Consider the following 13,526-nt stretch of genomic DNA (forward strand, 5'->3'; position numbering starts at 1 on the left):
TTCTCAAACTGGAATTAGCATTTTATTAGAGTTGAGTAATATATGGCTGACCAAATGCATATTAGTTAGTGAGGATCTGTGTTTAGCACTGTCTGTCCACTGCCTTCTGTTCTTGTACTGTATTGAGATTTACTGAAGCAGCCTTTGACAGAGGTGAAAACTTGAGTAGAAGCTTGGTAGAATCAGTCACTTGGCTTCTCTGCATTTCTTTTTTTTTTTTTTTTAATTTGTGTGAGGGTGACAGGAAGTCTTGGGAGGTAGTTAAGTATGAGTGTTCAGTCAGTGGTTAATATTTTGCAGATCAGTCTACATCTCATCATATTACTTTTACGTTCATTTACTGATACAGGTTATACTAAATAGCTCTTTCAGTAAACTTTAGAACATTGCTGCTAAATTCTGTAATAACAAAATGAGCTGTGACACACCTATCACAGGCATCATTGGTGAACTATAATATGAGATTATTCTTCTATGTCCTTGTGTACTATGCAGTGACAGGGCTGACCTAAAAATTTTATTTTTGTTGTCCAGGATGTAGTTCCGCCCCGTCTTGTAAATGATTGTAGGAATGCGTATACAAGTGTACATGTTTCTCATTACAGAACTCCACAATTGGTGTTTTAATCATATTCCACAGAGAATGGAAATTTCATTTTGGTCACAATCACCACACAGAGATTCTGTTCCTGTGTGGCTTGAAAGGAGAGGTTGCCTCAGGCTTTTGGATTCACGTGCTGACTATAATGCCTTGTACTTCATTTCGCTATATAGGCATTACAGTATCTAAAGTAACAATGCTGAGACTTTTTACTGCTGACTACTCTGTTCTGCACCTTTGTGCTATGCAGAAATATAAAAAGTATGTTTTATTATGAAAATAATGCAGTACATTATTACTACTTCTACAGACAAATTTTCCACTTGACAAGATTGGAAATTTGATGTACAGCAGACATTTTACATTTTAGACTTGCATGACTTGAACTTTGTGGGACCTAGTCAAGTGTATGAGGAGGAAAGGTTTGGCACGTGAAGACTATTTACTATCATGGTAGTACAAAAGTGTAGCCAACAGTGTGATACCTTATTCTCAGCAAATCATCAGGATTTTTTTTGGTTGTATTGGCTTCCATAAGTTTATTTTACAAATGGTATTCAGGTGCAGATGTTTCCCTTTTTGCTTATACGTTAGGTTAATAGTGTAGGTTAACACAAACTGATAAGAGTCATTCCTCTGTGTTCAGACTGGCTATCAGACTGGCTTGGGGAGGTGGGAAAGGCACCGAGTGATAACTTTCTATTCACAGAAAGGCCTGCCTACTTTGTGAATTTCTGTTGTGATTGGAGAAGTCCGTGACAATCAGTTTATTTTTAAATCTATTTAAATAGTATTTTTGTGTATCTGTGCTTGCTGGGGAAACTGTGCTAGCAACACAGGAGTCCACGCTTGGTATCTCACACCGACAGTTTGCTCAAGTGATCCAGGTACAGTAACATGGATAGAGATGAAGAAAACTACTATGGAAAACATGGTAATTTACTTGCTTTCTTATGACAATTGAAAGCGCCTGATCTAAATCTCACGTATTTGAACTGTGTTATTTCAGTTGACTTTAATAGGCCTAGACCCAGCCTCAGATGGTTTTCTATAACTTCGTCAATTATTAGCAATATTCTAACTTTTTCTGGCATGACATTTGCTAGTTCATTTAAATTGCACATCAAAGGTAAATTTTACATGTATATATAGTAAATTTTTATTTTAGGTAAGTAATTTAGAGGTGCTTTTTCAAATTACTACAGCAATTAACTTCAGATGCTGTTTGGAGCCAGAATTGGTAAATGAAATGAGCTATTTCTTGTAATGACATACTTCAACACACAAAAGTTTCCTATTATAAAGCAGCCTGTGAAATAGATCTGCCTCAACTGCAAAGAATTAATATAATCTCAGTTTTTAATCTTAGCAAAAAAACTGTCAGTCATCCCTCACCACTGCTTTCTTCCTTATGCCTACCAAACTCCTAATGCTTGGAATTTGCTTTCTAAATACACTTGGGCTTTTTGTAGCAAGGGTAGTGGTTTGCTTTTACTAGGAGCTGTATGGATACTAGTAGCATAAATAATTTCCACATCAACCCAAAGAATTTTCTGAACTTTTAAAGAATAGTAGTAATTAAGTAGGGAATTTGATATCTAATTCAGAAAAATGAGATGAAATGAACAGCATTTTTCTTTGTTCTTCCTTGAAACTGATTACAGTTGTGATCAACTGTGTCATGTTTTGGTAATTAATGTTCCAGGGATGCTACCTACTACTTCTGACAGTGAATTTTAGAGTATTTCTAATTTAGAATGTTGTTACCTTTTCCTCCCATATTCTGTAATGGATTTATACCAAGAGCTCAGTGACAAAGCAGTTTCAGCCATGTTGTACTGCACCACGCCACCAAGAACAAACCTCTTAGTTTCTTCTCTTTAAGCAGTCCCTCTATTCTCTCCAGTTTGTTTGTATCTTCTGACATTCTAGGTCCATGAGCTAGAAATAGTTGTTCATCTGAGGCCTCACGTGTCCCCAGGCACAAGGAACAGTGACTTCATGAGTCATGGTCACACTTCTTGAAAAAGTGTGCTTTTTTGCAGACATAGCTTGACTGACTCATTCTCTGTTTGTAGTATGCTGTAATCCTTTAGTATTCTTCTTCTCAACAGTGTTTTTGAAAGCAATTATTCTATATGGATTTCTGAATGGAGTTTGTCTTTATGACTCTTGTTAGTTTACAAAAATCATTTTGAATTGTTGTTTATCAAAATCCACTTGATTCTGACTCCAGAAGTATTTTAACACTTGTCACCTGCCTAGTTTCAAAGTGTTCATTCTACTTCTTTGTTCAAATTTTTAAGGAAAACATTGAATAGCTTTGAAAGATAGGTTCCTCCATCTAGTCGTGGGGTTGAGCTAGCTGCTAACATTCAAGAGTGAGAACTTGGAGTCTTAATGGATGACTCAGTGAAAATGTTTGCCCTGAGAAGCAAGTAGACTGTAAGAATGAATTGTTAGAAATGGACTGAGGTCAGAAAAAAAGAGTCATTATAGGATTGTATAAATCACATTTGTGTGAACATCCTGTGCAGTTCTGGCCCTTCCTTTTTTAAGTGATCTATAGTAGCACTGTAAAAGGTACAGAAAGGGAGTATAAGCGTAACCAAATCTATGAAACGTACAAGAAACGTTTGAACAGACTGGGACATTTGAAGATAGACAAGTAAGGGGGAATATAATAACTTGTAAAATTTTTGGTAGCATGCCATGGTGCCACGTTATACAGTACAGTTATAAGATGACTGATTGCAAGCTTAAAACAGACAAAAGGAGGTAGTACTTCAATGGTTCATTAACCTGTAGTACTCTGTGATATAGGGCACTGCAGATTGTTAAAGTATATGCAAGTTAAATAGAGATTTATGAAACGAATGAGAAAGAAATTCACTCACAGCTATTAAATACAAAGTCACTACCTTTAGTTAAGAAAAGTGAAGTTGCAAATCTCTGTAATCTCAGTTTTAGGGAAATACCACGATGTTTCTTCTCATATATGGCCCCCCATACAGGATATGGGTACAGTGAAATTTTTATTTTTTTTTTTTTATGATCTGGTGTGACTGTTCTTATGTGCTCAGCTTGGGTGTCCTGTATGGGCAATGAACAGAGGCTCACTCCAGTATGCCTTAAGGCCAGAACCTATCCATCGGGAGTGATGTTACAGACTCTGATCTGTTACAGAGATAAATTATTTTGTAGAAACATTTGTTTTGTAGAAATTCCTGTTCAAAAAGGTTTTTCGATATATGGGTGTTGGCCCAGCACTAGGTATTGCGTACGGCACACTTGCTTCCTGGACCATGGTGGGCACCTGTGTCACAGCATTACTTCTTCCACTCTCTGGTGTTGCTGCCATACATCACTTCTCCAAAGTTTCAGCTTTCTCAGTCTCTTCTGTGTTAAAATATATTTGTTGTAGGAGTTTGTTAAGGTGGACCCGAACACCTCAGATGAAGGGCAAATAGAATTTTATTATTTGCTGTATTTATTGTACTGGTCTGTGTGGATTTTGATAAGGTTTTTCTGATATAAACCCAGAACAAAGTCTGGCATTTAGTTAATAAGTAAATTCTGCCTTTAAGTTGCTGAATTCTTCTCTTAGAAAACAGATATTTTTCTATGGGTGGAGTAAGATTTAGGCTGGTAACACCCTTTAATACCAGGTATATTCAGAAGAGGAGATCCTTAAGAAGGCAGTGAAAAAGCACTCTGAAACAGTAATTTATATTGCAGCATTGACATTTGAATGAAGAAATAATTTTTCCTTGCATGAATTTTGGTTCAGTAAATCTCCATAATTACTGAACTTAAAAAAAAAAAATCCCATAAAACTGAATAGCTATCTCCAAAAGGAAGAATCCAAATTCTGGTCTGCCAAATGGAGAACTGCTTCTTTCTTTTCATACAGTAGCTCAAAACTTGAAAATTTAAATTCAACCATAAATTTTTGTTACTCTTTACCAAATGAGATTTTACTGTAATTCATCTTATTCCAGTCCACATTGTCAGCACAGATTAGTTGGTAAGTATTTGGGAGTTTCTTAATATACGTTGCTTATGTGCAGAGTGAACTAGTTGGAACTGTGTTAGCCAGAATAGCCACATGAAAAAAATGTGTCACGTTTGACTCTTTCCATCTGTAAGGTCTGGCCAGATGTTACTGCCTGTTTCTAGGAGGAACCTGACTTCACCTTCTGGTCATTCTGAGATTCATAGAAAGCAACAATCTCAGAGATGTATGAATAACCAGCTTCAAAACTTGTTTTGCGTCCTGCACCGAGATGTGTGGTGGGTGCACCCGCTCGAGTTAGAGAAGGTGCTTGAAACACGTGCTCTTCTGCCTGTTCTGCAGCACTGTACCTCATCTCTGGCTTTGCAGAAGCTGCTGCAGTTATACCATCCATGCAGGGTAGTGCAGAGCAAAATCAGCATGACATTTCTGCAGTCTCCATCCATGCTTTGTCATCTGATAAGTCCAATCCAAAAAAGGCAAACCTGCATCTCTGTGTCTATAAAGTCCTGTTACCAAAGGAGTGGGAAGTAAGAAAACCCTTCAGGATTCTTAAGTATAAGATTAAGTACAGACATGACTCCAGACTGTTCTTCTGCTGGTGAGGAATGCAGTGCTCCAAGGCAGCCTTGGCTGCAGTGACTAGATAATCTATAATTTCTCTTCCAACCCCTTAACATTCTGTGATTCTAGAGAAGAATCAAAAGGATTTAGCCTGTAACTCCAGTGAGGTAGGTTCACTCACTCACTGTCAAACACACTTAGCATGTGACTGTGAGACATAATCCTTGTCTCAAATATATTGTGAACCCTGTGTGTAGGTGTAGTCATAGGATATACAATAAAGGTAATTTATCATGTGGTAAATGTAAGGCCCTCAGTATTTTTAAGATAGAAGAAAAAAAACTTTGATCTCATGCACAAAAGCTAGGTAATTATATTGGTGAATTACTGATACTGCCCAAATGAAATTATTAAAAAAATCCTGATTAAATAGGAATATGTGGAACATGTTTTTCAAAGGACTGGTGTTAACATCCTTCTCTGAACAGATTTTTTTTAAATAAGGGCATGTTTTTATACTGTTTTATTTTAAATGCAGGTGAACCAAGGAAATTTGACCCGAAGTTCAGAGGACCCATTCACAACAGGTAAATATTGTTGCTCATTCTCTTACATTCTTTTGCTTTGCAGTGAACAGTGAATAAAAAATTTTGTTAACAAAACTTCTGAATTTGATTCTGCATGTCTTCTAAATCCAGGAGATCATTTTTACTCCCCTTGAGGATGCATGATTACTGGGGAGTATTAAACTGTGTGCTCTAAAGTTCTTTCAGTCTGAATGCCAGTTCTGTGTGCCTTGCGTTGACTAGTACCTGCTGTCTCACCACGTACCAATATAAGTAGGACCATGTCAGCTTCTGTTATGCTTTGGGGTGCCACAGCCATGTGATGCAGACTGTCTTGTTTCCAAACAGCACAGGACTGGACCCTGTCACACTTTATTCTTCACTTTACAGCTGGTTTTCCTGCTCCTGTAGTCACCTCACCAGGGGAATTAGTTCTCTCCAGAGAATGGCCTGGTTGTGTGCCATGACATTTGTACTGTGGCTGGCCAGCAGGTAAATCCCTGGCAGGAAATCAGTGGTGATTGAGAGTGACAGCAGTGAAGTACTGTCAGTGATGTGTCACTGTGCTGTCACTGCTGCCACTCAGCCCTGAAACCCTTACTTGAGTGACCAGTTTTTGCATGCATGAAGAGTATCTCTGAAGTGAGTGAGACTACCTAGGGTTCTGTGGACTGCAGAGTTGGAACCTGAAATACTGCAATTCAGTAGTATTTTTTTGAGCAGTCTGTTGCTGTGCCTTTCACATGCATGAGGAGTGCTAAAACTGGTGATGGTATGCCAGGGAACTTCACTTGTTTGTGCTGTTACTGTGTGATGTAGTCAGTAAAAACTGGTTTTGCACTGTGGCTTGCTGTTACATCTGTGTAATTGTTTCTGTATAGTGACAGCAATACAGTACCTGCAATTCCAGGTATATTTATGTGCTATTCTAATTGTACATTCCACAGTGTCTGCTTAAAAACTCAACCAAATAAATACAATGGAACATTACTATACCACCACATGTGTTCAGTGCATTTTATAATGCTTTGATGAGATAGTATTGTTGGAAACAATATAGAAAAGATCAGTTCCCTAAGTATTAAGTGTGGGTTCATTGTGCAGCAGACCACAAGAAAGTGGTAGGTACATTGATGCTTATTGAGCATACATGCAATGAGGTGCACTTGTGTTTAGATTCAATATCCATTTCTGCAAGATACTCAAATGACTTGCCTGACCTCTTAAGGTGATCAGTGCAGCACTGTGCAGTACACTATAGACATGGCCTTGAAGTAGTTTAAGATTATTATTGATTTTTCTTAAATACAATGAATGGAGTTTTCTTAATTAATTATTTCCAGTTACTAAGATTAAATTATTAGGAAACCACTCTCAAGCAAATAAAGACTATCTAGTTCCTATGAACAAAATGCCTTTTAAGAAGATACTTTAAAGAGTTCAAAAGGAGGAAAATGGGAATCTTCTCTGAATTTGTTTCTGACTTTAAAGCTTCCCACTTGCCTGTAGGAGAAGAGATTCAAAGAAGCTGATAGCATGCATTTTTTTGAGACAAATGAGTGCTAGTAATCAATGTGTGAGTGGGGACATGACTGTTTGTACACCTTGCTATAACTGGTATAACTGTGTGTACAGTGTGGGTGGAGAAACACCTGTCTTTGCTTTCTGATGATAAAATATATTGTCCTGTGCTTGATTTCTTGTCAGTTTTCATTGGTCAGGGAAAAAGTTTGTCTTCATTATGGAAAAATGGAGAGGGTGGGTGTCTAGGGGAATAGGCTGCTAATTGTACATATTGGCACTGAAAGGTGCAAGACAGCTGGAAAAGATCACATCCCATCATCGTGACTGCTGAAGCTGATGCAGTTTTGAAAGTGCTGTAGAGTAGAAATGATATTTTGAGGTTGTTCATCAGGCTATCCCTCAAACCACCAAAACCCTGAAAAACAGAAAACCAAGTCTTAATGTTTGTTTTTTTTTTCATTTTCCTCTTGCTGGTTAGACATATTGTAGAAGTTTTCTCTTATTACTTTATTTATCCTGACACTTCCTGGACTATCTTTAATTGTTCAACATCTTTCTAGAAATTTAGTATTCTTGTTAAGACAAAGATCATCTTTTCCTCTGTGATTAGAAAATGTAGTTAATGGGTTCTCACGTAAATTGATTATCAGTACATTTCCATAACCATTTAGCTACCTTATTTAAGAATTTGAAAAAAATCTGATAAAAATATTGACCTTAACTAGCAATATAAATTTCACTTTCTCACAAATGTAGATGTGTTACTAATAAATATCTACATGGCACATCATTTGATAATGTAGCCTATATTAAAATAATAAGCAGGTTTGACATCTAATTATCCTTTGTGCTTTTTAAACTAAATAACCCGCTAAAGATGCTACTTAGATTACAGTAAGAGTCTGTCATAGATAAATGTTGGTAACTAACTACTTGTACAGCATATCTTCCTTCTCATTTCAGCCCCAGTGAAGAAAGGGATCTTCATAGCTATTCATAGTATAACATCACCTTGACACAACATGACTTAGGGAAGCCTCAAAACACAAGTTGTTAGTTAACCAGGAAGGAGGAACTCAGAAGTGAGGACATCAGTGGTCACCTTCATCTAAGTCAGCAGAGTTGAAAGGGGTAACGTGAAAGTCACAATGTGAACGTATTGAGCCTCCTTTTGCTCTGTGTAGTTGCACAGTGCTGGGCTCGAGACTATTTGTAGTTGTTAGTGCTGTTTAACTAATAAATGTCATGTTTCTTGCTTATGCAGCATCTTGAGCACAGTTGTACTCATGACAGATTGGGCATGAAACTGCCAAACAAAGAGAGGTTCTAGTCAGTCATTAACGATTAAGTGCATGAGCTGTCAGTGAATAAATGGCTTTTATGCACTAATACTCTGTGGATGATTTTATCTTTGCATTAATTTATTTGCTAGGATGCCATTACACATGCACAAGGTATTCTTTGTATGCACTGCCACATGTAACAAAGCAAGAGAAGCCAAGAAGCCAGTATGTTTCTGAGAGACGGTGGAAAGCAGAAAAGGCTGGATAATTTCTGATTAGGTTTCAATAATAAGCATGGGCTTTCAATATCTCCTATTAAGGAAGAGCGAGTTCCCATCATACCAGTTCCTGCAACTTTGGAAACTCCCATAGTCTTCAGCCTATAACCATGTGCCTTTACAAATTTATTTTAATTTATTAATTTAAGAAGCTTTACGTTTTTTTCCTCTCCTGTGGAGCCTTGTATTTATGAGTTACTGTTATGATCTCGCTGGAAGTGAGCTACATGAGCTAATAATGATGTTAAATGGAGCCAGGGTTTCACCTATAATATCTAGTAAAATAAGCAGTTATTTTGTATAAACAACAATTAGCCTTTATGAACTGTTTCAAAATTTTCTGAAGCCACTCAAAAAAAATGTGTACGTACCTTTTTTTTTGGTTAATAGTTATATAACCATAGTATTTGGCAACAGTGAGTTTTAACAGATATTGCACAGAAATTCATGTATTACAAAGAACATAAAATCCTGCATTCTGGTAAAGTGTTTATGGGTACTTGTAGCTCAGCAAAACTTTAAAAGGAACCTTTTAACGCAAATGGGTATAACCTTTAATTGCATTTAGGTATCATAAAATGAGACCTGTGAGAATTGAACTGGAAAAGGTTTTTGAGACTATAGGAGTTGTAATTAAAGTATTTATGGTGCCATATTTCTCCTGAGACTCTTGAAATAAATATTGTACCTTTAAAAATGGCTCTAGTGGGATGAGGGCCAAGCTTGAGCAGTGTCAGAACTGCTTCTGAATGGAGGATGGGAAAATGAGAAGCATTATTTTAGCATCACTCCTTGTACTTTGAGCAGTTGTCCTTTCTTAGGTTACTGTCATATTGGCCTTGAGTCCTGTACCCCTTCAGCCTCACTAAAAGTTTATTTTAGTGAGATGGTAAAGTTGTGACTCTCTAGAGAAGTGTACAGGATTTTTGATTCCTTTCCACCTTGGCATTTCAGGTTCTTCAACTGTTTAAAAAATCTACCTTTTATCTCCTTTATGTTAAAACATAGTGTTTTTTTGTAAGAGGAAACATAGATTGGAAAACAGAAAGAATGGCAGATGCCACAAGTGGTGTGTTCTGAGGCAGATATCCTGTAGCAGGTTATACCATGAGTAATCTCATGGGTTCAATGTTGTAAGGTATTATTTGTTTTAACAGTACTTAAATCTTTTCTTATTGCTGTCTACCATGAGAAAGGCATGCACATTTATATGCTGGTCTTGCTGCAAAAACAGGACCTCACACCTCAAATGTGAGTTTGTAAGTAAGACTTCTGCTAAGTGCTGGTGTGGACAACTTATTCAGATGTTAAAGTACCCTATGACATCAGTGTTTTCAAAGAGTCATATTAAACACCTTATTTCAGAAAGTGTTTGTTTTTATCCCTAGGCACTGCACAGACATTATTTGCTGTGTGATCTTCATAGTTGTCATTCTGGGTTACATTGCATTAGGAGTTGTAGGTAAGTAAACACAGGTATAGTAGTGCTTTTCTATACAGAAGGGAAGCAGCTTTGTGAATGTTAGCATTTTTAACTGAGATGTCCTTTGGCTTATATTTATGTAAAGCTTTCCAATCAATAAGAAATGTTTTTTATAGAAGCAAATAATGAATTAACATTGTAATTCACAGGATCCCAGAATGGGTCAGGCTGGAAGGGACCACAGTGACTCACCTGGTCCCACCTCCCTGCTGCAGCAGGGTCAACCCAGAGCCCATGGCACAGGATTGTGTCCAGAGAGTTCTGGAATATCTCCAGTGAGGAGACTCCACTCCACTCGGGGCAATCTGTCCCAGTGCTCGGTCACTGCACAGCAAAGAAGTTCTTCCTCATGTTCAGGTGGAACTTTCTGGCCATCAGTTCCTGCCCGTTCCTCTTGTCCCAATGCTGGGCTCACCCGAGCAGAGCCTGGTCCATTCTCTGACTTGTTGCTGCAGACACTGACAGACATGGATGAGGTCTCCTCTTGAGGCTGAACCAGCCCCAGCTCCCTCAGCCTTTCCTTGTAAGGGAGATACTCCAGTCCCCTCATCATCTCTGCAGCCTCTGCTGGACCTGCTCCAGGAGCTCCATGTCCCCTCTGTCCTGAGGAGCCCAGAACTGGACAAGCACTGCAGATGTGCCTCACAGGGCTGAGCACAGGGGCAGGATCCCCTCCCTGACCTGGCAATGCTCTTCCTGGTGTACTGCAAAATTCGACTGGCCTTTTTGACCCCCAGGACACACTGCTGGTCAGGGACAGTTTCTTGTTCACCAGCCCCCCCCCCCCCGGTCCTTCTTTGAAGAGCTGCTTTCCAGCAGGTATTTAGGAAGTTCAAAGCCATGTGTGTTCTGATAAAAAACCTCAAAATTAAATGTGTTAAAAAAAAATACCATGGTTTGATAAATTTGCAATCATAAAGTAACTGTGATGGAAATTTTCATTTGTCATTAATCAGACAGTAAAAGCTAGAAGCAAACGGTTCAGATTGAAAGCAGCCCTGAGGAGAAGGATTTGGGAGTGCTGGTTGATGAGAGGTTGGACATGAGCCAGCAATGTGGATTTGCAGTCCAGAAAGCCAACCATACCCTGGACTATGTCACAAGAAGTGTGGCCAGCAGGTGGCAGGGGGATTCTGTCCCTCTGCTCTGCTCAGGTGAGACCTCACCAGCAGTGCTGCCAGCTCTGGGGCCCCAAACTTCAGAAGGATGTGGACCTGCTGGAGTAAGTCCAGAGAAGACCATGGAGATGCTCCAAGGACTGGAGGACCTCTGCTCTGGAGACAGGCTTGGAGAGCTGGAGGTGTTCAGCCTGGAGAAGGGAAGGCTCCAGGGAAACTTTAGGAGTCCCTTCCAGTGTCTAGAGGGGCTCCAAGAGAGCTGGAGAGGGTCTTTGGACAAGGACATGGAGTGACAGGACAAGGGAGAATAGCTTCTAAACTGACAGGGCAGGGTTAGGTATGATGTTGGGAAGAAATTCTTCCCTGTGAGGGTGGGGCACTGGCATAGGTTGCCCAGAGAAGCTGTGGCTGCCCCACCCCTGGGAGTGTTCAAAGGCAGGTTGGATGAGGCTTGGAGCAACCTGGTGTAGTGGAAGGTTCCCTTCAATGCCAATGTCATTGTTTGTGAACACTCAGATTTGTCTACACAGTTAGCTCCTGTTCTTTACTCTTCTAATAACCATTATTTTACAAGTCCATTACATCATTACATATTTTGGATGCCACCCAGATATATATGCCCTGAAGTAAAAAGTGAAGTGGCTTTCTTTTTTACTGATTCATCCATATCTTGGTTCAGTTGAGTGTGCTTTGCATTTTAGTTTTTCATTAGGAAATAAACTAATCAGTAGTCTTCAGTGGTGATCAACAAAGAGTAAAATGGTACATTAGAAGTGATACATTGATGCTATCTAGTTTTAACTATTAGCTGCGTACACTTGACTAAAAGGTTAAGAGGTATGTATATATTTTGCAGCTTGGGTGCACGGTGACCCCAGGAAAGTGATATATCCAACTGACAGCTATGGGCAGTTCTGTGGTCAGAAAGAAACCCTCAATGAGTGAGTACTGCATCCATTCACATACCTTTATTACTCATGCACTGTGAATAAGATGTGAGGTTTCAAATCCCTCTGCCAAAGAGACAATGACACTCTTACTGTATTTATTCCAAATAAAATTCAGAAATATATTAGTTGCGCAGTACAAATCCAGACCCAAATTTTTTGTGTCGTACAGCTTTTTGTGCCATTTAGAGAATATTTTTGGTAAAGCATCAATACAATTTAGGGATTGCATCAGCAGCTGCATAGAAAGTGATTAGCTGACACAACTTCTGCCAAAGTTTGAATTTTTCTCCACATGCACCAAATTACAGAAAAGACTGTAATGCAAAGCTGTTGTTTTTTTTCTGGTGCTTATCCAGTGCCAGTAGAGAGGAGATGGAGTGGTCTGGGAGACTGGCAGCTGTAGCCACACCCTCCTTGGGTAAATAGAAGGTAAATAGAGCCAAAGGGGCTCTATTAACTTATGTCTGTGTTCCAGTCTTCTAAAATTTTGAATTGTAAGAGTTAAATTAATTAGTTGATCTCAACAGAGTACTTCTGCATGAAAATAGCCACTCAGGGAAGAAAGATGTCACATCAATGTTTTCTTTGAAAATCTAAGTGGTTTATGAAATAGAATTTTTAAAAGTTTGATTCTTCCCTGACTTCTACCTTTTAAAAAGTATGTATTAGGCACCCTTTATGCCCTTGTCACTGGATAGATATAGATATACGTATATATATATGGATGTTATACTAGCATTTGATAACAACTCTTTGCTGCATCTTTCTTTCCCCATTTAGTTTTCTGTGGAAAAAAATGAGGAAGCCACTGTCCAAAGGGCAGTTCAGAAGGCAGGGGAGCAGGAGTATATATACTCTGAGGGTTTTTTTACAGAGAAAACAGACTAGTTAGTGTAAGAAGATATGTTCCATGCTCTGACTTAGATTCTTTACAGCAATTGTTGGAGAGTCCAACTTCCTGAAGAGGAAAAACAAGGAGAAAAAGTTGTAGCGTTGTGTGTGTTCCCCTCAGTGCACCCCTTCTCTGTTCCTCGCTTCACCCCGAATTTGTCCTTGTCCCCTTTGTGGTCTGTAAAAACAGTGAGCAAATGGTTTTGGGAGTCTCAGAGACATGACTTCCATACACTGTGTGGTGTGGTGCCAG

At 38.8% G+C, this 13,526-nt stretch overlaps 1 protein-coding gene across 2 annotated transcripts in view; it reads left to right on the forward strand.

The window, feature by feature from the left end:
* The window catches only part of SLC44A5 (solute carrier family 44 member 5), a 71,872-nt gene that overhangs the window by 27,828 nt on the left and 30,518 nt on the right, over positions 1-13,526 (forward strand). For both annotated transcript variants that reach the window (XM_027651456.1, XM_027651454.1), the window contains exons 2-4: positions 5,719-5,767; positions 10,220-10,293; positions 12,289-12,373. In XM_027651456.1, coding sequence (XP_027507257.1) covers positions 5,719-5,767; positions 10,220-10,293; positions 12,289-12,373 — 208 coding nt within the window. The remainder of the gene's footprint in view (positions 1-5,718; positions 5,768-10,219; positions 10,294-12,288; positions 12,374-13,526) is intronic.

Source organism: Corapipo altera, unplaced genomic scaffold (assembly GCF_003945725.1).
Source record: "Corapipo altera isolate COAL_440 unplaced genomic scaffold, ASM394572v1 57, whole genome shotgun sequence".
NCBI classification, from domain to species: domain Eukaryota; kingdom Metazoa; phylum Chordata; class Aves; order Passeriformes; family Pipridae; genus Corapipo; species Corapipo altera.